We start from the raw sequence: 22,937 nt of genomic DNA, 5'->3' as shown, positions 1-22,937 counted from the left end.
GAAGGAAAAAGGGAGCCTAACTGAGGAGGAGGTGGTGAGATGTTTAAGTGAGTAAAGGGTCTGGCCGGTGTGGCTCAGTGGCTGAGCATTGACCCATGCACCAAGAGGTCTCCGGTTCGATTCCCGGTCAGGACACATGCCCAGGTTGTGGGCCTGATCTTTGGTGGGGGGCATGCAGGAGTCGGCCAATCGATGTTCTCTCTCATCGATGTTTCTATCTCTCTCTCTCTCTCTCTCTCCCCCCTTCTCACTTCCTCTCTATAAAATCAATAAAGGGGAAAATTTTTTTTTTTAAGTTAATAAAGGTAGATTACAAGGACAATATTAGATTTTTTTTTTAAATGATTAGAACAGCTGAAAACATAGGCATAACTTAGTTAATGTGAGTAAAGGAGAACAGCAGCTATGGATGCTGAGCTGGAGGAAATGGTGGGAGGCAGGGAAAAGAAAAAGATGGCTAGAAAAAAGAGATTAGCTGGAGGGAATAGTTACAGAATTATCTTAGTGATTAGGCAGCTCTGGAGAGTTCAGTTTCAACTTGGAACTCAAGGATGCCCTGAAGCTCAGACCAAAATGGACCACAGCTTTCTCAGAATAGGGACTAAAAAGCTAGATTAAAGGAGAAATAAGAAATTAAGAATTCTAGACTTTTATGTGAAACCATGCGAATAGTCTGTGAACAAGTTATGTACATTACCCCTATCTGTTTTTTAAAAATTCCTAAATTCCTTAGACAATAGTGACAGAGATTGTTGTCCTTAAACCAATCAACTGAATATGAGTATTATGATGGCCTAATGTGCACAACTTAGAGCTAGGTTTCTCTTTTAGGGTCAAACCTCAAAGAGAAAAAAAGAAAACAAACCGTAAAGACCTTTTTTTCCTATAGCAATGCTGTTTGTCTAGCATACTGAGGCATAACAAGCTCAAGGTCTCATGCTACTGATGACTCACTCAAAGAAAGAAAACTGCTAATGTATCTAGGTTTCCATTAAACACTCACATTTTCTTTATTTGTGGATGAGCTACACATCGCATCTTTCTTCTTGTTGCCATGGCCCAAAGCCTTTGGAGTACTACAAAGCAGCTGTGCCTACAAAGAGATGGTTTTCTGAGAATATCCAGCAACCTCCAGCCACAGGTAAGCTGGAAACACTCTGTCTTCACCTGAGAAACAAACTCAAATCCAAGAAAGAGGAGGTACTCACTGGACTGCATCTTATATGGTGCTGGTGATGATTCCTGCAAGTCAAAAAAAAAAAAAAAAAAAATGCCAGTCAGTTTATCCCCAAATACTGTTTGGTTATTCATCACTAGTTTGGGACATCTTAACTTTTCGTTTCTTGAATTCTAGGATCCCTATTCTAGGGAGACCTAGTATATGTCTCTTCCAATAACAATACATAACATGCTCTCTGTGATAAATATTAAGATGTTGAGTGACATCTTGGAGTTAAGGCCCTCATTTTACTTGCGTAACCATATGTATATATCCATATGCATCAAAAATGATGTTTGTCCTATATCTTATGTAGACACAATTTATGATTTACTAATTTTCCAGACTATTGAGGGCTAATATTTAGTTTTTATGAATTTCTATTACCCCTCCCTGGAAGTCATTTGGTCTACATAGGGTTTTTTTTTTTTAAATCCTCACCTGAGGACATTTTTGCATTTATCTTCAGATAGAGCGGGAGAGAGGGAAACATCAATGCGAGAGAGACGCATCGAGTGGCCGCCACCCACACGACCCCAACCGACCCCAACCGGGGCTGGGGACAAACTGCCCCAGCGGGAAGTGAACCCAGGCCTCTTCAGTCTGCGGGCTGATGCTCTAACCGCTAAGCCAAACCAGTCAGGGCTACATAGGATATTTTAAACAATTCAAAGAAAATACAAGCAATATAAAGTGAATTTTTCCATGTATTGATAAAAATAGTCATGAAAAGCCTTTCCTAGTGCACTAAAGCAGCACCTAATTCACCTAAACATTGAAGGATAAAGTTCTAAAATGATTAAAACAGCCCAGCCAGTGTGGCTCAGTGGATTGAGCATCCTCCCATGGACTGACATTTCCCGGTTCGATTCCCAGGTTGGCCGATCAGTATGTCTCTCTCACATTGATGTTTTTCTCTCTCCCCCCTTTTCCTCTTTCTATGAAAAATCAATAAACACACACACACACACACACTTTTTTATCCTCACCCGAGGACATTTTTTGCATTTATATTCAGATGGAGAGGGAGGAAGAGAGAGAGAAAAACATCAATGTGAGAGAGACACATCGACTGGTTGCCACCTACACAACCCCAACCAGGGCCAGGGATGAACCACAACTGAGGTATGTGCCTTTAGTGGAAACCGAACCCGGAATTCTCTGGTCCGCGGGCCAACACTCTAATTGTGGAGGCAAACTGGCCACGGCATTAAAAACATATTTTAAAAAAGATGAAAACAGCCCTGGCCAGTTTGGCTCAGCGGTTAGAGCGTCGGCCTGCGGTCCGGAGAGACCCGGGTTCGGTTCCCGCTAAGGGCACGTACTTTGGTTGCAAGTTTGTCCCCGGCCCTAGTTGGTCGTGCGGGTGGCAGCCACTCGATGTGTCTCTTCACGTCGATGTTTCTCTCTCTCTCTCCCTTTCTCTCTCTCCCTCCCACTCTATCTGTACAAAAAATGGAAAAATGTCCTCGGGTGAGGATAAAAAAAAAAAAAAAAAAAAAGATGAAAACAAATAGAAAACTTACAATAAGTTTAATAAGTTGAATTAGAATTATTTTTCATCCCTTGAGTATTCCCTGACTGAACACATCAAGATCTCCAACAAAGAATCTTCATGAATAATAATAATAAATAATATAAAATGCTTTGGCAGGTGCTGCTAAATATTAAATGAAAATTTAATCTTTACAATAGCTGTTTATAAGAAGTGCTATTATCTCTATTACTGTCATTTCTTTTTTTTTTTATCCTCACCCGAGGATGTTTTTCCATTTTTTGTTCAGATAGAGCGGGAGGGAGAGAGAGGAAGAGAGAGAGAGAGAAACATTGACGTGAAGGGACACATCAAGTGGCTGCCACCCGCATGACCAACCAGGGCCGGGGACAAACGGCAACCGAGGTACGTGCCCTTAGCGGGAACCGAACCTGGGTCTCTCTGTACCGCAGGCCGACGCTCCAACCGCTGAGCCAAACCGGCCAGGGCTGTCATTTCTTTATTATTACTTTTTTAATCCTCACTGGAGGATATTTTTGCATTTATCATTAGATAGAGTGGGAGGGAAGGAAGAAGGGAGAGGGAGAGAGAGAGGGGGAGAGAGAGGGGGAAAGAGAGAGAGGGAAAGAGAAAGAAAGACCGATGTGAGAGAGACACATCGACTGGTTGCCTCCTGCATGACCCTGACCAGGACTGGGGATAAACTGCAACCAAGGTACATGCCTTTGACTGGAATCAAACCCACGTCTCATTAGTCCAAGGGTCGATGCTCTAACTGCTGAGCCAAACTGGCCAGGGCCAGGGTGTTTCTTTTTTTTAATTTTTAATCCTCACCTGAGGACATTTTTGCATTTATCTTCAAACAGAACAGTAGAGAGAGAAGGAGGAAGAGAGAGAGAAACATCGATATGAGAGACATCAAGTGGCTGCCACCCACACGACCCCAACTGGGGCTGGGGACAAACTGCAACCGAGGCATGTCCCCTTAGCGGGAACCGAACAAGGCCCTCTTTGGTCCACGGGCTGATGTTCTAACTGCTGAGCCAAACCAGCCAGGACCCAGGGTGTTTATTATTAATAAAGAAACTGAGGTGCAGTGAAGTTAAGAAACTTGTCAGTCACAGTTGGTGAAGTAGTAAGCCAGTGGAATCCAGACACTCTGATTCCAAAGCCTACACTATGCACTTTTAACCAGTAAGATATAGCACTACTCACATGCAGGTTAACAGCCTATTTCTAAGTGCAGTATACCATTTTCCTTTATTTTTAAAGCTTGTGTGTGATGGTTAAAATAAACAGCGTTCATTTTCACAACACTCTAGGAAACTTAAGAACCTTTCAAGGGAAGGATTTGGCCTCCAAAGTGAAACTCTGCAGAGTTTGTGTAGGATAAAATCCCTGTGCCAGTGCTGAAAAGCTTTAGCATGAGGTTCATTTAGCAAAAGAATTTACCTCTGAGCTAACTGTATTTCCTGAGGTCCTGAAGAGTCCAAAGGACCTGTAATCAGAAATATTATTTTTGTTCATGCATCCTTCTGATTTTCTTCATTACCAGTAAGCCATATTAATTTCAAAGCTAACCTTCTGAACACAAAGGCTCTTGATAGCCACCAATTTCATGGTACAAGGTATAAGTTAATAGAATCTTACTAATTTACATGTATCACTGAGAGATAAACTGCTGGGAAACAATGCATTAAGCTACAGATTTTTTTCATGAATAGAAAAGAATGCTTATCACTCAGGAAATCTGAAATTAGGGCAAATACTAAAATGGCTGACTAATAAAACATATTCCTTTAGGGCTCAGACCCTATAAAAACAAGAATTAGTTGACAAAGTATTTATTTATATTGGTTTCTTTGCCTCTGTTGATGTTTGACTAGGTCATAAAACTTATCTGAACTACTACTTTCATTTCCGTCATTCAGTGAGTTTCAATTCATGTCATCAAACAGTCAACAATATATTCCTTCCTGTCTAAAAATGTCAAATGTAGTGAATCCTATTAAAGTTATTATTTTTCTCTTCCCATTGGCTTGATCATTCTCCTCAAAAATCCTATAGGTACCCACAGAATTCCAACTTAAAGGCTCTCTACCTACTTTTACTGCCTTCTATGTCTATCTTACTACTCTGACCTGCCCCTTAAAAGTTATTCTTTCCCTTGAAAGCTTCACCTCCCCTTCTCCCTACCAGTTCCGTCAAGGTTTGCAGGAGTGGTAAGCTGAGTGGCAGACATCTCCCCACTGCTAAGATTCGAAAGATCAAGGCAATGTTTTGGGGTTCCTCTGTTGAGACATAACAGTACATCAATATTCACATTCGGGTGTAACGTCCTTAAAAAGCAAAGATCACATCACCCTCAATTTGAAACACACCTCAGTGATTATGACATAATCTGAACAGTGTCCAAATAAATCCAATTGCTTTTGGAAATATTTCAGACTGGGTTGAGGAGAATCTCCCCCCTTTTCTCTCCTCCAATAATCTGTACCTAATTTTCTCCTCACCAACATATTGAGAGTAACTTTTTTTTTTTTTTTTAATCCTCACCCGAGTACATTTTTCCATTTCTTGTTCAGATAGAGTGGGAGGGAGAGAGAGAGAGAGAAACATCGACGTGAAGGGACACATCGAGTGGCTGCCACCCGCACGACCAACCAGGGCCGGGGACAAACTGCAACCGAGGTACGTGCCCTTAGCGGGAACCGAACCCGGGTCTCTCCAGACCGCAGGCCGGCGCTCTAACCGTTGAGCCAAACCGGCCAGGGCGAGAGTAACTTTTTTTTAATTGAGGACCAAAGTTGCCTGACTGAGGTGGGTCTTGACCGCTCATCCTCTGCCCTGTTAATAAGGAGCACACATACTGATTTCTCCATGGAGTCTCTAGTACTTCTCAAGTCTAACTGTCCTACTTTGCCATCTGAGGCATTAGGGCATGGAATGGCCAAGATTTAAAGTACAATAACACTAAAATACTAATAAAGTGACCAACTCATATAATGCAATAGAATTTTCAAAGACTTTTCCCAGACATCACATCATTTGATTCTCACAAGATCCGAGTAAGATAGGAAGAGAATGTTTCTATGTCACAGAAAAAGAAGACTGAGAGTCAAAGGGTCACATGGTTACTTAAGGGCTAAGACTTGAACTCAGATCTTTGAGCCAGGATAATTGTTTTAAAGACTTACAAACTGTTTAGAAAAGCAAAGAAGATAAGGTATGAAAGGTGGATTTACCCAGACAAAATGCTCAGGTTTACAGAATCACCAAAAAGTTTGTCCACTGGAGTTCTAGGGAGATCTGGATAGATGGTAAAGGAAGAATCTCTCTCCAGGAGCAGGTTTAATATCTTCCTCTGATGGGACCTAAAACTGGGTCCTGTTCCTGGACTTCCCTCCTCTCTTGTGGATAAAATGAATTCTGCAGACATAGTCTCCGAGTACTCACTAAGAAAAACAAGTAAATAAAACCTAGTGTATAGGCACATCATCACGGATCGTCCAGCTTTCACACCCTCCCCAGCCTTCCCAGCTGCGGCCAGGTAGATCAGTATTGGCGGATGGGCCTCCCCAAACGATGACTCACAACTTGGCTTGAAAGTTAAATCGCACTTGTCTGAAGCGACCTAGCCTTTCCGTTGGAACCTGAACTTTCCGAAACCCCAGCACTTTAAAACGGAAATAAAAAGGTCAAATTTAACTTGTTCCGGGCCACAGCTCTGGACTCCTGACCCGAAGGAACTCAGGTCTCCTAACTCGCGACAATACCTTAGATCCGCTGAACTTCCGTTTGTGGAGCTCTGACCGGACCCTGAGAGGAAATGGGTCTCCGAGATTCCCGCAGAGATGGCTCGGGTCTTACCTCAGGTTTGAGTCTGAGGTTCACCTTCAGGAGAAACGAAGTGGGTGGAGGTCGGTCACAAGTAAAGGCTTGAACAGAACTAAAGGAAATCTGGGGAAGGGAGGCATTAACCAGACTACAATTTTGATTCTCGACTGGCTAGGCCGGGATCAGACTTGACCGCTTCTCTCCTCAGGGGGTCGAACTTACAGCTTCGGAGCAGAAATACCAAGTCACAGGCCTTGACCATTCAAACCTTCCGCCCTCCCAAATAACCTATCCCGTTCGCCTCCAAGCTGCGTCAGCCAATCTCCACGCGCCCGTCCAGAGCCCTCTCAGCGGCTCTTTTGACTTGTACTTAACCCGGGCGCGTGAGCTTGCGCAGGAAAGGGCACAATTTGCCCCGCCCCGGAGCCAGAGCTGGATGCCGATTGGCCCACCAGCTTGGGCAAGCTGCTTAGAAAGTAAGCCCCGCCCCACACGAGCCTGGCGCGCCATTGGCTTTACCTGTGGCCAATCGCCTCACCCTTCCTGAGTTTTCGCTTCGCTCAGCTCGTCCGACGCCGGGAGATTTAAATCGCACCTCGCTAGCGCTGTCCAGTTGTTAAATAAATACCTAGAGGAATTAGATTAGGAGGGTGTTCTGGACGTTTTCCCCCCCCTTGCTTCTTTCTCGTGTATTATACGGATTTTTCGTTCTTACTTTGCTAACCTTCCGCTGGAGATGGAGCATTTGCCCTGGGTGTGGCAGATGCTGGGGCGAGATAGGTGTGTGTATTTACGCTAAGCGGCGTTGGCCCCTTGCAAGAGCTTTCCTAGTAAGATCTCCTTTTAGCGCGCCGCATCTCTAAGAGGCTAGGTTACGTGAGTAAAGGAAATTCATTTTCAGGAAAAGCAGGGGAGTTGAATTATCTCTTGGCATAATTCTTATTACAACCCAAAGGATCTGAAAATTTGGTTGTTAATGGAAATTTGAACATTAAGTGATATTAATAATTTCTTTTTAATTTGGGGGACTTGCTTTTAAATAATCCTGAGTGGTGGTGGGTATAAATGAAACAAGATTGGTCATGAGTATTGGGTGGTGGGTAACTGGGGGTCCATTATATCAGTGTTCTCAAACTTTAATATGTATACTAATCACCTGGGGATTATTATTTATTTATTTTTTTTTTGGGGGGGGGGGTACGTGCCCCTAGCAGGAAACGAACCCAGGACACTCTGGTCTGCAGGCCAATGCTCAACCACTGAGCCAAACCGGCCAGGGTGGGGGATTTTTTTTTTTAATGCAAATTCTGATTCAGTAGGTCTGGGTTGAGGCCCAAGATTCTTTTGTTTGTTTTTTGCTCATCCTCACCCAAGAGAATTTTTTCCATTTTTCCAGAGAGAGTGGAAGGGAGAGGGAGGAGGAAAGAGAGAAACATCAATGTGAGAAAGACACATCCACTGGCTACCTCCCACCCCAACCGGGGCTGGGGATTGAACCTCCAACCCAGGTACTTTCCCTGGACCAGGAATTGACCCCAAGACTCTTCAGTTCCGGGGCTGATGATCCAACCACTGAGCAACACCGACTAGGGTGAGGCCCAACATTTTTTACTTCTAACAAGCTCCCAGCTGATGCTGATGCAGGGACCATACTTTGAGTAGCAAAGCATTATGCTATTCTCTTTACTTCTCTGTATATTTGAAACTTTCCAGAATAAAAAATGTTTAAAATAACCTTGGAAGCTCTTTAAAATACAGGCCCCCAAAATGATGATTCAGTAGGTCTAGAATGGGGCCCAGGGTTTATCAAGGTCCCCAGGTGCTACCCGTGCAGATGGCTTGCAGACTACACTTTGAGAAACAAATCAGAAATGCAAACTTTATCTTTGAAAAACAGAAATATAACCTTATCTGGTGCAATATCTTGGTGGTAGTGGCTAAGACGTGCAGTGTAGTCAACTGGGTATTGTCCTAATACCCTTTTCATCTGTAGAATTTGCTTCCCCAGAAAGGAGCTGTGTGAGGAGTCTTTGCCCTGTAGGATAGAGATGGTGAGTGTGGGAGTCAGCACTGAGCCCTACCATACCAGGTGAGTTTGAAAATCAGGCTGGGGATTAAGGGAGTGTGGGATGAGTTGGTTTCTGCTTTGATAACTTAAAATCACACTTCATGCAGCCAGTATATACTTCCCGCAGGTGGGAGGTAGAGACAGATGAAACTGTCTTACAGCGGCGGCAAAAGCAGATAGATTATGGCAAGTGCACACCTGGTTACCAGTGCTTTCTGCAGCAGGTCCCCAAGTGAGTACAACAAGTGTCTCAGTCAAGTGGCTTTGGTTCAATGTCAGGTGATGGAAATATACTAGAATCTGAGTGTTCTCACAAACTTGCAGTATTACTAAAACAAATTCTCCTGCAATCTAGTCCCAAGGTTAAGTTTCCAAAAAAAATGTTTAATGGAACAAGTCATACTTAGCCCATCAGACTTTTTAAAAGCCTATCTTTAAAAACAAATAAACAAAAACTCTATCCATTTTTGCTAATGAAGTTTTGTCTTTCCAACCATTTTTACTTATGCCTCCAGCTGACTTGGCTAATTGCACTGTATTTGCCTACTTACATGTAAGTTTACATGCATACATATAAACTAAATGTATGAAAAGGTAGAATACATTTGAAAGGGATGCCAAATACTATCTTTTATATCTATCTTGACTTCTGAGGGAAGTGAATATCTAATTTACCCTTCCCAGAAGAAAGAATATTGGGGAATTAGGAAGTTTGATATTAAATCTGATTTGAAGATTTATTTTTTCTATTGGATTGAGGGCATTGATCATACCTTATTCTCAAAGAATCCCTAATAAATCTCCTGATTAACTGTGATAAGCAGTGAGCTGTGCCTCCTTCACCTTGACCTCAGTCTGACTCATATTTGTTGTTGCCAGGGCACAACGACAGCCAGGACTTCATCCTCAAACACCAAACAAAAACAGGAGGTACAGCCGCCGCTCCTGGGATGCCCAGATCAGGCAGTGGAGAAAAGTCCTACATTCCTGGGACCCCCCCAGCCAGCCTCTGCAGGGCCGGGGGGCTGAGGGGTAGGTGCACTATTCTTGATTCCTTTTTTGAGTGGTGGATTGAGCCGTACCTCTTCCCATTTTGCAGAGATTTAACTTTCACTGGCTGAAAAGGGAAAGTCGGAATAAGATGCATGTTTCTCTGATTCTGCTGCCTTTCTAGGCAAGGAATGGAGAGTCTCTTAGAACCAGTGGATTCTACCCCTTTGAATGACCTCCTAGATGGCTAGCTCCAGCCCCTGGAACCCTAAGGAAATCTAGAAGGAGACCAGAAGGGAGCCCAGGTAGTATCCTCTGCTGAAACCCACTGGAGCAGGGTCAGAGATGAGGTCTGGTCCATGAGCTCACAATTAAGATGGGTAGTAGTCCAAGAACAAAAGAAGGAAAATGGGGCAGCAGAAAAAACAACACCATGACCTGCCTGGTCAGTGTGGCTCAGTGGTTTAGCATTGACCCATGCACAAAGAGGTCAACGGTTTGATTCCCAGTCAGGGCACTTGCCCAGGTTGTGAGTCAAATCCCCAGTGGGGAGCATGCAGGAGGTGGTCAATTGATGTTCTCTCTCATCGATGCTTCTCTCTCTCTCCCTCTCCCTTCCTCTCTCTCTCTAAAATCAATAAATAAAACAAACAAACAAACAACAACAACAAAAAAAACCATGACTTGAGTAAAAAAACTTGAGGACTAAAAGTGGCATAAGGATATTTAATTATAGTTTGTAATGGAGGGAGTTGGGCTGCACTGGGGGCTATTTTATACTTCATGAAAGAAGTATAATCTTTTGAAGTGAAGCCTGAAACCTGACTTGCAAGGTTTATTATTTTTTAACTCTCAATTTCTTTCAGTGTTTTGCAAATGAGTCAATGCTCACTTCTTAACTCAATTGTTTAACTTTAGTAAGCATGGTTGATAATAAAAAGGGGAATCATCTAGTGGTGAAGATCAAGGGTTTAGAGCCTCAGACTGCTTTTTTTTTTTTTTTTTTTTTTTTGGTACATGCCTCTAGCGGGAACCGAACCCTGGACTCTCTGGTCTGCAGGCCAATGCTCCAACCGCTGAGCCAAACCGGCCAGGGCAGACTGCTTTTTTCAAAAAAATTTTTTGTTCAGATAGAGTGGGAGGGAGAAAGAGAGAGAAAAATCGACATTAAAGGGACACATCGAGTGGTTGCCACCCGCACAACTCAACCAGGGCCGGGGACAAACTGCAACCAAGGTACGTGCCCTTAGTGGGAACCAAGCCCAGGTCTCTCTGGACCGCAGGCCGACGCTCCCACCGCTGAGCCAAACTGGCCTGGGCCAGACTGCTTTTTTAAATACTACCTTTGTTCACAACATGGGCAGTCACTTAACCTCTCCAGCCATTTCATTTGTCAAAAGGAGGAGTTTTTTTCTGCCCTGGCCAGTTTGGCTCAGTGGTAGAGCGTCATCCCGCAAACAGGAGAGTCCCGGGTTCGGTTCCCGCTAAGGGCACGTACCTCGGTTTGTCCCTGGCCCTGGTTGGGGTTGTGTGGGTGGCAGCCACTGGATGTCTCTTTCTCACATCAATGTTTCTCTACCCCCCCCCCCTTCTGTATCTGAAGATAAATGCAAGTGTCCTCAGGTGAGGATAAAAGTTTTTTTTAAAAAGTTTTTTTGTTTGTTTTCATTTGATGATTGTATACAAAAATGAGAATACATATTTAAAGTATGTAACACAATACATATTTAAAGTATGTAGCACATAAGTGCTCCATAACAGCAATTATTGGAAACCACTTCTGTAACTTCATGGCCCCTGCCAGTTCTTTTGCCAGGGGGGAAATATGCAGGGCAAGGAAATGTAAAGCACAGCTTCCCTTCACCCCATTTTCTTGATAAGAACATAACTTACCCTCTACTTTTCTTTTTCAGTTTGCAGACTGGGTGGCTCCGGACTACTCCCTTTCCAGAATCTGTGAAGATCCCCACTACTAGTTCTACTTTCTAACTGATCACAGTTACTTATCTGTCCCAGACTTGAGTAGGGTGCAAAATATTTAGGGAAAACAGATATCTTTCAAGGGACTTGTTGCTAAGTGTAGTAGTGAGGATTTACTTGCATGACTGTTAACTTTCCCATTGATTAAAAAAGAAATCTAAAATTCTGCCCTACAAAGAGATCACAACACGAAGGCATTGTTTAAAACCTCTCCTTTTCTATGTTTTGCCTATCTCTCTAAACCTTTTGATAGAAGAGACTCAAACGAACATAAGAACCGGAAACCATCTCGCTGTTTCCCAACCTCTTCATCTACTAATCTCTATATTCAGTCTCTTCAAAAAGAACTTAAACTTTGACTGAGGTGGGAGGTGGTGGCAGTGGTGGAGATTTAATAAAAGGTGGTTTACTCTACCTGAAGAAGAAATATAGCACCATCAACATCTTTACCCCATTTGCCTTTTCCTGCCTCCCAGTCTTAAGGAAGTGGTCCAGCTGTAATCACCGTACTCCCCCCACCCCCACGCGAGCTACTGAACCGTCTATGATGTCATAATCACAATCCCATTACCTCATCCTGTTGGGGGGGGCCAGTGCGTGGAGGAAGGAGAAAGAGTGAACAGCTCTGGGCCCTCCTCAGCTTTACAAAGTGTTTTGGGTGAGGGTTAATTACAGAACCAAACGGGAAGTGCCCCCCAACAGTTGTAAGTCCTGTATTTATAAGGTTCGAACCCATCCGGCCGCTGGAAGAGTGGCTCCTGGGACTTAGAACAGGCCCTAATCGGCGCTTGGACTACACTTCCCAGAAGCCTTCACGCCGCGGACGGGTCCTCTGCTGGGGGAAAGGGGATTCCTTCAGACAGGCGGCGGTAGAAGGTGGGACAGGACAGCAGGTGAGAAGAACCTCGGCTAATTCTCTTAAGCCGCGTGGACCGATTAGAAGGCTATACTTGGGCCAATGTAGAAATGGAGGGTGGGGACAGGGGCTTTGTTTACCTTCTTCTGACACGGCCTCCCCCGCGGCTTTCGAGATATACCTCCAACTGGGCCCATCCATCTTCTGCACTATTTTGGAGGGGGTGACTCAGTAGTGAGGAAACCGCCCTCATCTTTAAGTCAAAGAACCGGAATCCTTCCTGACAACACTACTAAGAAAGATTTTGAGAGAGAAGCGACGCGGGTCTCGAGCCTCCGCGGACAGTTCAGGGGGGCTATGTGAATAGGAGAGGTTCCTCCACTCTCCTGAGAGGCCCGTTGGTTCGCGCCGGCGCCTTTTAAGGGCACCGTGGGGTGAACGGAGCGCTCAGAGCTGCTCCGGCCGCGGCCCTGGGAGCCGGAGGAGCTGCGGTAGGTGGCGGAGGGCAGGTGGCGCTCGGGCCTCGGGGCGGGCTCCTCGGTCGTCCCTCCCTCTTTCCCTCTTTCCCTTCCCCCAGCCTGGCCGCCCGCGCGGCTGGGCCTTTCTGGCCTCCTCCGCGGGGAGAGCACGGGACCCGGTGGGGGAGGGGGTGGGGGAGTGCTAAGTCCCAGACCCTCTCCATCCCCTGCGTCCTGAGTTCGCTTCCGTGGCTAGATGATGGAAGCTAATTGGGAAGGGAGGAGCGACAAGCCCCCTGACTGAGCCCTGGCGCCCCCTTCCCAGGGGCCAGAGGAAGCTCCATGCCCCACCCCGTGGGGACAGGCAGGGTAACCGAGGGAAGGGTTGAAAATTGGAGGGGGGCCTAGCCTTTTGCTTCATCGGCGTGGGGGGAGGGGTTCGCCCCACTTGTCACTCCTATCTGCACCAGAGCCATATGGGGGAAGAGCAGTCAGGTCCTCATTTACCTGTTCATGCACCTCCCTGCTTCCCTCATGTTTTCTTTCAGTCTCCTCCAGAGGTTTGGAGCTGGGACCTGGGGGAAGGTCCCCAGGGGATTTATGACTCTCCTCCCCCTCAGCCTGACTCGATCCTAGGTTCTCCAGGTTTCAGCACAACCTCAGCATCCCTGAAACCCGAATGTCAGGGGTTACTGCCATCCAGTAGGAGATGGGGTGAGGGTGTAATCTTTATTTTAGGGGGCCGATGATGGAGGGAAAGCCTGGATTGAGAGTTGGGCCTGGTGAGATTGTGGGGAGGGCCTAGCGGCCTGCTGCTCTGTGCAAGGCTGAGACCCTTTCCAGTTAAGCTGAGAAGTTTTACCTTGTTTAGTGAAGGTTCAGGGCTGTCTATGCCCCTCAGATATAAAAAAATGGCAGGGGAAGGAAGGCAGCAAGAGAGAGCTGCTTACACTTTTTTGTATGCCTGCCTGAGAAAGAGGAGGCCCCTCGCGGAGCTGGTTTGCCTTCTTTTGTGTCCTGGTTTGATTCCTTATGGCTTCCGTTCTGTTCCCCCTCTCAGCCTAGCCTGTTTTAGGAAACTCAGGCTGAGAGTATCAGTTGTGTGGTGGTAGTTGTATTGTTCCAATTACCGCCGTGTGTGGCCACGTCCCAACAATTAAAATGCAGAAAAACACGAAATCACTCTCTTCACTTGATCCTAGAGAGGGCTGGGAGTTTGCTATTTGGCCAAATGCCTCATGAAAAGACTTGAAAGAGTTTGCTTCACTCTCTGCTCCTTATGACTGGTCTGCCTGAAGCTTAGGGTCTCTGGGGTAAAAGCCAGCAGTTAGGTTCCCTCTCTAGTTGGTCTTTGAGGGTAGAGTTAAGAAACCAAGAGCAGAAGTGATATAAGCTTTAGCTTCTCCCACAAGAACATAGGGGAAGCAGCTGAAGGGAGCTCTCAGGAAGCTGGAACTTCATTCAGGGTTGTAATAATTATGCATAAAAATGATAGTTATAGTGATGATCGACTTCATGCCTTTCTTACAAAAAACTCTTAAGTATATCCACGTGTATTTCTTTGCTCTTCCTTGTGACCTGCCTCCCTCTGAGATAGGAATGGGATAGAGATGATTACCTCTTTTTTTGTAAAAGTAGAAAGTGATCTTGCCCCCAAGGTCACAGAAGAGCCCTTTTGGGCTTCTCTTGGTATTCAGGTGATAGAGGTTGGTATCTAATCACATAGGTAAACCCAGTTGCCTTCCTCTTAATGATATCATCACTTGTGGCATCCTGAGGCTTTGTAGAGCAACAAACAGGAGGGATGAGAAACAGCCTATGTGGACTCTTGTTTGTACAGGAAGGAGGGTATGCCTTTTACATTTCGATATTGTGTGTTATATTGTATGTGACAAATTAAGATTATTCAGCCTGTTTTATATGGCTAAACTGAGATGAAGAAAGGTTAAATGATTTGCCAAAACTGCCACAGCAAATTGGATCAAGATTTAGATTTCTTGATAGTTTGTTCTCTCTATTAGCAGATACTACATATACCCTCTGGTGAGCTGTCTGCCTGCTGGTCATTTATGGGAATAGGCAGAATAGTATGAAGACACTAGGTTAACCTCCCCTTCTCCCTTGAGTTAAGGCCTCTCAGGTGATTGTGTCGGCTTCAGGCCTGTTGTCTGAGAATTAGTTTGTTTCTACCAAAATTGACCTGAGAAAGAATCTTGATTAATTGTAGACATGGTTTTTTGAGTCAGATCAGGCTAAAAACTTGGTTGAATAAAGTCATAGAGTTGTTGTTTTCAAAATCTGTAGAGTTGAAATGTAATTGGAATTACCCTGGTACTATTTAATTATCCTCTTCTCATTTTATCAGAGAATATATATATAATATCTGTTGTAAAACTATAGTATAGCTGGTCAGGCTAAGGAAGAACTTAAAATCTTGTTTACTCTTGTCTGAAGCAGAAACTCATTCCTACAATCACTGCTCCTCCCTATTCCCTATTATTATTTCTGTGGTCTATAAAGGGGTACCTCTCTTTGCTCTTGACTGGAAGATAAAGAAAATTGGGCTAATCAGGATGGAAATAACCATTTGGTCACTCGTCTCTCTTGCTTGAGTTGTTTTCTAAGTGGTGCCTGTATTCTGGGTAGACAGCAGAGCATGAACCAGGCTAGGAGTAGCAAATAGGTTTCAACTTGCTTGCCAACTTCAGTTCATTTTACTGGATATCTGGACTACCAAGCTTAGAATGTGACTGAGGCTGTGTTTAGGCTTAGCTGGAAAGAGCTGTGATCAATTAATGATGTCTGCCAGAGGTCTGGCATAGAGATGTTGTGGTATGTGTGCCATGCATTTTCCATCTCTGGACCAGATACATCTCTAATATCACTTGGGGCTGGTCCCTCTGTAATTGGCAGACTCAGCAGGCATGACTGGAGAGGGAAGTCCCAATGGTGCTAGAATGGTGCTGCAGTGGCAGAAGACGGCTCACGAGTGAGGTCTGGAAGAACAACAGGGAAGACATCCATCATTTGCTCCAAAGTGTGCAAGTCAGATCCTGGGGAGAATCATGATTACCCTGATCACTGAGCAGCTACAGAAACAGACTCTGGATGAGCTGAAATGCACACGCTTCAGCATCAGTCTGGTAAAAGACCAGTCTTCCTGCTTCTCCATGACCCCTTCCCCTTTTTTTCAGAGGCTGTTTGTTGCTTCTACTTCACCCTTGTCTTATGCTATACAAGTCATGGTACTTGTACTGGAAGAGTCCACTAAAAGCTCAAAAAACCCAGCCCAAAAGGAAGGGGTCAGGGATTTTTCCATTGATAGAGAAGGGACACCAAAACTTGGGTGGAGAAGGGTTTCAAATATTGGAAGATGTGCATTATTTTACTCACTAACTTCGGGAAGACAAGAAGAAGAGCACACTTAAGAGTTCCTGACATCCCTATAACTGACAGGAATTGCAGGGGTGAGCTGAAACAGGGCTTCTTGGAAATCTGTGTCCTGAACCTGAATCATGATGGATATTCTCTCTCTCTTAGCCTTTGCCTGATCATGCAGACATCTCCAACTGTGGGAACCCTTTCCAGCTTGTGCCTGGTAAGGTGTTGTGTGTGTTTGTTTATATGTGTGTATGCCCATGCTTCCATCCACATATTTGTTTTATTGGTTTCCAATGACCAGGACTAGGTAGCCTACTTCTGCAATTTTCTTGCCAGGGTCAACGGGCGCTTGTCCCTGTTTTACATATCACTGTGTAACATTAAACTTTTTTTTGTTTTATATAGCTATATATTATTTTACTATAGGGTTGTACCATAGTTTAGTTAACTAGTCTCCTATTAATGTACATTAGGTTATTTCCAAACAAAACCATAGTGAATGGCGTTGTACATGTGAAAATGTATCTGAGGTATAAATTCCTAGATTATGAATTATTCAGACAAAGGGTCTGTGATCATGGGGGCATTTGAATGGAGGCATCACTATTATACAACCAGAACTTTAACCCATGCTGCTAATCTGCTGTGCTGCTCACTTTCTTTTCTGAGATACCTAGCAAGGGAAATAAGTTGGCAAAAGCATCTTCATTCAACTTCTTCCTCTGATTTATTAAATACTTGCTGAGAGCCAGGTATTGTGCTCTAAGTACAGAATAGGACACATGGGTCCTACTCTCACGAAGGTTAGTAGGAGGCAGAATTGTTGACCAAAAATATCAAGTGTGGGTATTATTCTCTATCATCAAGTATGACTTCATATACTTACCAGTTGTTCCAAATATTAAGCTCCTGCAAAATTGCAGTCAGCTAGCCAGAGGAGCTTGGAGTAGGCCCTTTGTCCTTTTTTTAAAAAATACATTTTTATTGAGATTTTTTTTTTTTTTTTTTTTTTTAGAGAGAGAGAAAAGGAAAGATAGAAATATCGATGTGAGAGAGAAATATCGATTGGCTGCCTCCTGCACGCCTCCTACTGGGGATCAAACCTACAACCCAGGCAAGTGCCTTGACCAGGAATTGAACCAAGATCTCTCAGTGCATGGGAGGATGCTCAATCCACTGAGCCACACCAGCCAGGCTGCTTTGTACTTTAATGAACTGCTTCCCAAAAAGTCAGAGTTTTGGTTAGAATTCAGTGAGGACCATTTCTTTTAGTCCATTTCCCTTCCAACCCTTGGTCCCCCGATCTGTTTGGATTTCAGAGTAAGCCTAGGGAAAGGGAATCAATGTACTTGGTGGCCAGACACAGGAATAGGAGTAGCATTAAGTCTTAGAATTTCCCAAGCATGGTTCCACCATCAGAGGCTTTTCACATCCTGTTTGCCCTCCCTAGCAATAAAAGTGATCTCTTACCTGCTTGCTTATCTCTTACTCCATGGCAGCCCTAACTGCTGTCTTGGTGCTGTTGACCCATTAAAAAGGGGAAAGGCTGCCCTGGCTGGTTTGGCTCAGTGTTAGAGTGTCGACCTGCAGACCAGAGAGTCCTGGGTTCGGTTCCTGCCAAGGGCAGATATCTCGGTTGCAGTTTGTCCCCAGCCCTGGTTGGGGTTGTGTGGGTGGCAGCCACTCGATGTGTTTCTCTCACATCGATGTTTCTCTCTCTCTCTTTTTCCACTCTTTCCCTCCCATTCTATCTGAAGATAAATACAAAAATGTCCTCAGGTGAGGATAAAAAAAAATTTTTAAAGGGTGGGGGGGGGAGGCTAAGGAAGGAGAGGTTAGGCCTGCTTTTCACAACCCGTGGCTGGGGGATTGGGGAGCAAAATAGGTTTAGATTGAGTGGAGTGAGGGATGGAGCAGCGCATACCACTGACACAGCGTTTGTTTCTATTGTTTTACCTTTGAGAGGGAGTGGCAAGGTGCTATATGAGAGTATGTTTTCAATTTCATGTGGTTTCTTATAATGGAGGCAGAATAGCATAGTGGTTAAAAGACCTAGCCTTAAAATCAGACAGACCTTGGTTTGAATCCTGCTTTGTTCATTTGATTGCTACATGACTTTGAGCAAGTTAACTGGACTTCTCTCATCTGTGAAATGGGCATAATAATAGTATCTACCTCATGGGGTTTTTGGGAAACCTCACATAAAATGCTCAGTACATTATGGGACACATAGTAAGCTCTTAAAAATATATTAGCAATCATTAATATTATTTTTATTATAAATGCCTTCCAGAAGGTGCTTCCTGGAGGGGCCTGCCCCGCTGTTCCTGTGCTGAGTACCAGGACAGCCTCAGCCTCAGCTACCACCCCTCAGGCTTGAGCCTGCACCTCAAACCACCCAGCCGGGGAAGTTCCCCACCGGAGCAGCCCCTCTCTCAAGTCCTAAGCCCTGAGCCCCCTGACCCAGAGAAGCTTCCTGTGCCCCCTGCCCCTCCATCCAAGAGGCACTGCCGCTCACTCTCAGTGCCCGTGGACCTGTCTCGCTGGCAGCCGGTGTGGCGGCCTGCCCCCTCCAAGCTGTGGACTCCCATCAAGCACCGGGGCAGTGGTGGAGGGGGTGGGCCGCAGGTGCCTCACCAGAGCCCTCCAAAGCGGGTCTCCAGCCTCAGGTTCCTCCAAGCTCCCAGTGCCTCTTCTCAATGTGCCCCAGCCCACAGACCCTACAGTCCCCCTTTCTTCAGCCTGGCCCTGACCCAAGATTCCTCTCGACCCTGTGCTGCCTCTCCCCAAAGTGGCTCCTGGGAGAGTGATGCTGAATCCCTGTCACCTTGCCCGCCCCAGCGCCGCTTTTCTCTGTCACCCAGCCTGGGCCCACAGGCAAGCCGCTTCTTGCCCTCTGCCCGGAGCTCCCCTGCATCCTCCCCAGAGCTGCCCTGGCGACCTCGAGGCCTCCGAAACCTTCCCCGAAGCCGCTCACAGCCTTGTGATCTGGATGCTCGAAAAGCTGGAGTGAAGCGGCGCCACGAAGAGGACCCCCGGCGGCTGCGGCCTTCCTTGGACTTTGACAAGATGAATCAGGTGGGACTAGCCGGGCTGAGGAAGCTTAAATGGGAACAGAGGGACTCTGTTCCATCTTTCAATTTTGAGCTGCCCTAGTTCCATGCCCTCCTGGCAAGGCCTTCCCTGGAGCTCCTTTCTGTCTGAGCTTTCACTAGGGTGATCTACCATCCCAATTTGCCCAGGACTGTCTCGGTTTTAGCACTGAATCCTGCTTTAGCACTGATTCCTGAAGTCCCATATCCTGTGAAACTCCTTGGCTCTGAGGGTTCCAGAGAAACTGGGGTGAGATCCATGTTAAGTCTTCCAACAGGGATTCCAGATTGTTTTGCTCTAGAGCCACTTTCCCTCTTCTCTGAGAATGCATAAGCCACAAAATGCCATCATCAGTGCCTTGCCCCCTCGTTGTGCTCAAGGCCGGTTTTGCATACTTCCCCTTCATTGCTTTAAGTGGATCTGGGAGAACTTAAAACAGGCTGCTGCACACATTCGTCTGTTCAGCAAATGTGTATTTTGTATTTTTAAATTTTTTTTCTTTATTGATTTTAGAAAGAGAGGAAGGGAGAGGAGAGAGGGAGATAGAAACATCTATGAGAGAGAACATCGATTGGCTGCCCCTCCTACATGCCCCCCACTGGGGATCTGGCCCACAACCTGGGCATGTGCCCTGACCAGGGAATTGAATCTGCAACCTCTTGGTGCGTGGGTCAATGCTCAACCACTGAGCCACACCAGCCGGGCCAACAAATGTTTTTGACTTCTCAGTGTGATTGCAGTTGTCTTATGCACTTGCCCACTTTTTCATATTCTTCTAGACTATGAAAAGGGTCTAGAAGTCAAAAGGAGGGCACCAAGTTTTTCTTTTTCCTAAGTGGCTCTGGAACCAGGCTTATAATCCATAAGTACCACTCTTCAAATTTACATACACTTATTCACAGAGTCATCCACCCAAGCAGTTGGCAAACATTTATTGCATACCTACTATGTCCTGGGCTCTGACTAGGCCCTGGCAGTACAGTAGTGAAACAGGCAGATGATATTTCTGTCCACGTAAAGGTTATAAATGAGCTTCTAATTTTGAATCTGGTAGAAACTATGGGATCTTTCCTCGAAGAAATGTACATTACACTGAATTTTCCAAATTTTATCAGAGAGTTCATAAACCCCACCTTAAAGCCTGGGATTCCTGCCTTTGAGGGTAACTAAGGGACAGGACACTTTGAAATACAGCTTGGGCCAGGGTGTTCTAGGATGTTATTATCTTTGCCTTTTTTAAATTTTTATTTATTTATTTATTTTTTTAAAGAGAGAGGAAGGGAGAGGGAGCATTTCTTTGCCTCCTTAACTTTGTTGTTTGTTTGACAGAAACCATACTCAGGAGGTGTCTGTCTCCAAGAAACAGCCCGGGAAGGCAGCAGCATCTCTCCACCATGGTTCATGGCCTGTAGTCCCCCACCCCTTTCTGCTTCCTGCAGCCCCATTGGGGGTTCCTCCCAGGTGCTGAGTGAAAGCGAAGAGGAGGAGGAGGAGGGTTCCGTGCGGTGGGGGCGGCAGGCACTGAGTAAGCGGACACTGTGCCAGCAGGACTTTGGGGACCTGGACTTGAATCTGATTGAGGAGAACTAAAACTGAGAGGCTACTTCCTGGGGCCACACAGACTGACTCTATTATGGCTACTAACAAGTGTCGAGACCCCAAGACTGGGGGCCCAGCCTGGGAATGGGGATGAGTGGAGGGCTCCGACTCAGGGCAGCCGGAAATCTCGCTCCAGAAAGCTCGACCACGCGGAGAGACTGGCCGGGACAAGATAAACAGAGCTGGTGGCGGGAGGGACAGCCCCAGAGCAGACCCTTCCCATGGCGGCCCTGAGTGTGAGTATTCCTGCCACTGAGAAAGCGATGGGCAGGGAAGGAAGGGGTCTGCTGACCCCAGCTCGGGGAATTTCACTAGCCCCTTTGCTTCAAAGGGCACTTGTGTCTTAGAATTTGGCCAGGGTGGGGGGTTCATTCAGCCTCCTCGGAGAAATTGTGTGAGAGTGTGTGTGTGTGCTTGGGAGTATACTCAAGGAAAGTGTAAAGGTGTGTTTGCGTAGCCTTAGGGAAGGAAGGCAGTTGCTCCTTAACAGTAGAACATCATGATACCCCCCCCCCCCCCCGGATCTTGAGTTTTCACGGGACAGTGGGCTTCTTCAAGAAGTCAAAAGGAGGGCACCAAGTTTTTCTTTTTCCTAAGTGGCTCTGGAACCAGGCTTATAATCCATAAGTACCACTGGCTCTGCAAAGGATTCTGTTTGGGGGTACTGCAGGGTCTTTTAAGTGCTGTGACCTCAGCCAGTGGTCTTTTCCTCAGGCCCATCCCCCTCCCCTAGATAGATTTAGTATTGGGGCTGGAGAGGGCTCTTCTCGTTGATTCTGAGCTGGCCTTTTTTCCTTATCAGATTGCCTAGGCTGTATACAACCTGCCTCTCTCACTCTCTAAGTAGATGCAAGCACATGTGGGTAACTGAGGCAGGGTTGAAGGGCTTCATCTCTTTCTTTTCCTCTTTACTAATGGGACCTTTTTCCCCTCACCCTCTGACCTTCGATGCATTTGGACTGCTGACCATTTAAAAGCAGCCTGTGATTGCTTCTTTTGTAAAGCAAGCAACCTCCCTCTACTTTAGCTGTTTGACTATTTGGATTTTCACATATTGGGCTTACCCAGAGTGGAGCGCACCTCTACAGGGCTGTGGTTGACACTGGGTAGACATTTGCATTTGTGTTGTGTGTGTGGTGTGGCTGACCAGTAGGTGAGTATTCCTGCGTGTGTGAGTGAAGCAAGCCACTCCCAGGCTGGTGCTCTCCTCCTGTGCCCGGTGACTGCCCAGTGGCAGCTCTAGCTGCCCTTCACTCCCACCTGCTGCCAAAGTCCCTGTGCTAATGGGATTACAAATACAAAAAGTGGAAAAATTTTTTTCGTAAACTTTGTTTTATATTAAAAAAAAAACCATAAGTCTGTGTGTGTGTTAAACATGAGGTCCTGCCTCTGTGGCTGTGTTTGAAAAAATAAAGTTTTATTAGAATAATCCATTTTCCCAAGCAACCTTGTGTACTACAGTGTCTTTTTCCCTTCTCTACAAGGAAAGGCAAGGAGGAAGCAGGGAGAAGGCCACCTAACTTGTCCAGCCCCTTCCTCTACAGCATGGCTGGGCCTTTACCCTTCAAGGGCAGTATCTGGTCCCTAGGTCCTTTGCGGCCACAGCAGTCACATCCTATGGCCCAGGCTTCTGTTAAGGCCTTGGTTAATTCTGGCAGTCTGCTTTGGTCTCTGTTTTCCTGGTACTTATACCCGTCTGTTGTCTACTGTTATTCTCCTAACAGGTTGAAGCCAAGTATTAATACATTCTAGCTCCCTGAGAATGCTTGATGTAGGCAGGGACTTGTTTAGACTGGTTTTGGAAAGTGGGGGGAAAGGCATAATGGGAGATTTGACCAGGAATCTCTTTTTGAAAAAGTTTTCACATGCTATGTCCTGAAGAGATGGAGATTTAGTCATAAGAATTCAGATTCCAAAGACCCAGGCAATTTCTGCGTCCTAAAAATACTGCTTTTTAAAAT

General features: G+C 45.6%; 3 protein-coding genes across 12 annotated transcripts in view; 2 read left to right on the top strand and 1 right to left on the bottom strand.

The window, feature by feature from the left end:
- CDC25C (cell division cycle 25C) overlaps window positions 1-6,770 on the bottom strand; it is a 41,822-nt gene extending 35,052 nt beyond the window's left edge. For 3 of the 7 annotated variants that reach the window (XM_036239692.1, XM_036239691.1, XM_036239696.1), the window contains exons 1-6: window positions 6,491-6,624; window positions 5,960-6,169; window positions 4,911-5,005; window positions 4,167-4,212; window positions 1,209-1,242; window positions 1,004-1,093 (exon numbers count right to left, since the gene is read on the bottom strand). In XM_036239692.1, the coding sequence (XP_036095585.1) occupies window positions 1,004-1,093; window positions 1,209-1,242; window positions 4,167-4,212; window positions 4,911-5,005; window positions 5,960-6,153 (459 nt within the window). In that variant the 5' untranslated portion in view covers window positions 6,154-6,169; window positions 6,491-6,624. Of the gene's footprint in view, window positions 1-1,003; window positions 1,094-1,208; window positions 1,243-4,166; window positions 4,213-4,910; window positions 5,006-5,959; window positions 6,170-6,490 lie in introns of all 7 variants that reach the window. The other 4 variants (XM_036239695.1, XM_036239693.1, XM_036239697.1 and 1 more) reach the window with 4 other exon arrangements.
- A 1,235-nt stretch (window positions 6,771-8,005) lies between these two features.
- LOC118615146 (oocyte-specific histone RNA stem-loop-binding protein 2-like) lies at window positions 8,006-9,921 on the top strand. The gene is made up of 5 exons (XM_036239704.1): window positions 8,006-8,142; window positions 8,560-8,640; window positions 8,747-8,851; window positions 9,499-9,651; window positions 9,794-9,921. Exons 2-5 carry the CDS (start codon window positions 8,600-8,602, stop codon window positions 9,858-9,860), a joined length of 366 nt encoding a protein of 121 aa, XP_036095597.1. The 5' UTR covers window positions 8,006-8,142; window positions 8,560-8,599; the 3' UTR covers window positions 9,861-9,921.
- Window positions 9,922-12,553: 2,632 nt separating this feature from the next.
- Window positions 12,554-22,410, top strand: FAM53C (family with sequence similarity 53 member C). Of its 4 annotated transcripts, XM_036239700.1 has the most exons (6): window positions 12,912-12,936; window positions 13,452-13,617; window positions 15,817-16,046; window positions 16,444-16,501; window positions 18,578-19,362; window positions 20,707-20,980. In XM_036239700.1, exons 3-6 carry the CDS (start codon window positions 15,969-15,971, stop codon window positions 20,965-20,967), a joined length of 1,182 nt encoding a protein of 393 aa, XP_036095593.1. In that variant the 5' UTR covers window positions 12,912-12,936; window positions 13,452-13,617; window positions 15,817-15,968; the 3' UTR covers window positions 20,968-20,980. The 4 variants fall into 4 exon arrangements, with proteins under 4 accessions (XP_036095594.1, XP_036095595.1, XP_036095592.1 ...); XM_036239701.1 differs by lacking the exon at window positions 13,452-13,617 and having other exon boundaries at window positions 12,554-12,936; window positions 18,581-19,362; window positions 20,707-22,410; XM_036239702.1 differs by lacking the exon at window positions 13,452-13,617 and having other exon boundaries at window positions 12,554-12,936; window positions 19,211-19,362; window positions 20,707-22,409.
- Window positions 22,411-22,937: the final 527 nt, after the last annotated feature.

Source organism: Molossus molossus, unplaced genomic scaffold (genome assembly GCF_014108415.1).
Source record: "Molossus molossus isolate mMolMol1 unplaced genomic scaffold, mMolMol1.p scaffold_m16_p_4, whole genome shotgun sequence".
NCBI lineage: Eukaryota > Metazoa > Chordata > Mammalia > Chiroptera > Molossidae > Molossus > Molossus molossus.
Note: the sequence above shows the minus strand (reverse complement) of the source record. Positions and strands in the feature narration are given on the sequence as shown.

What these genes read in the sequence shown, in the direction of transcription:
- LOC118615146 (XM_036239704.1), top strand. Translation starts at nt 8,600, where the DNA reads ATGGTGAGTGTGGGAGTCAGCACTGAGCCCTACCATACCAG. An exon ending in TTTCTGCAGCAGGTCCCCAA is followed by an intron (nt 8,852 to 9,498) that starts GTGAGTACAACA and finishes TGTTGTTGCCAG; the next exon opens with GGCACAACGACAGCCAGGAC. An exon ending in CAGGGCCGGGGGGCTGAGGG is followed by an intron (nt 9,652 to 9,793) that starts GTAGGTGCACTA and finishes CTGCCTTTCTAG; the next exon opens with GCAAGGAATGGAGAGTCTCT.
- FAM53C (XM_036239699.1), top strand. Translation starts at nt 15,969, where the DNA reads ATGATTACCCTGATCACTGAGCAGCTACAGAAACAGACTCTGGATGAG. An exon ending in CACGCTTCAGCATCAGTCTG is followed by an intron (nt 16,047 to 16,443) that starts GTAAAAGACCAG and finishes TCTCTCTCTTAG; the next exon opens with CCTTTGCCTGATCATGCAGA. An exon ending in ACTTTGACAAGATGAATCAG is followed by an intron (nt 19,363 to 20,706) that starts GTGGGACTAGCC and finishes TTTGTTTGACAG; the next exon opens with AAACCATACTCAGGAGGTGT.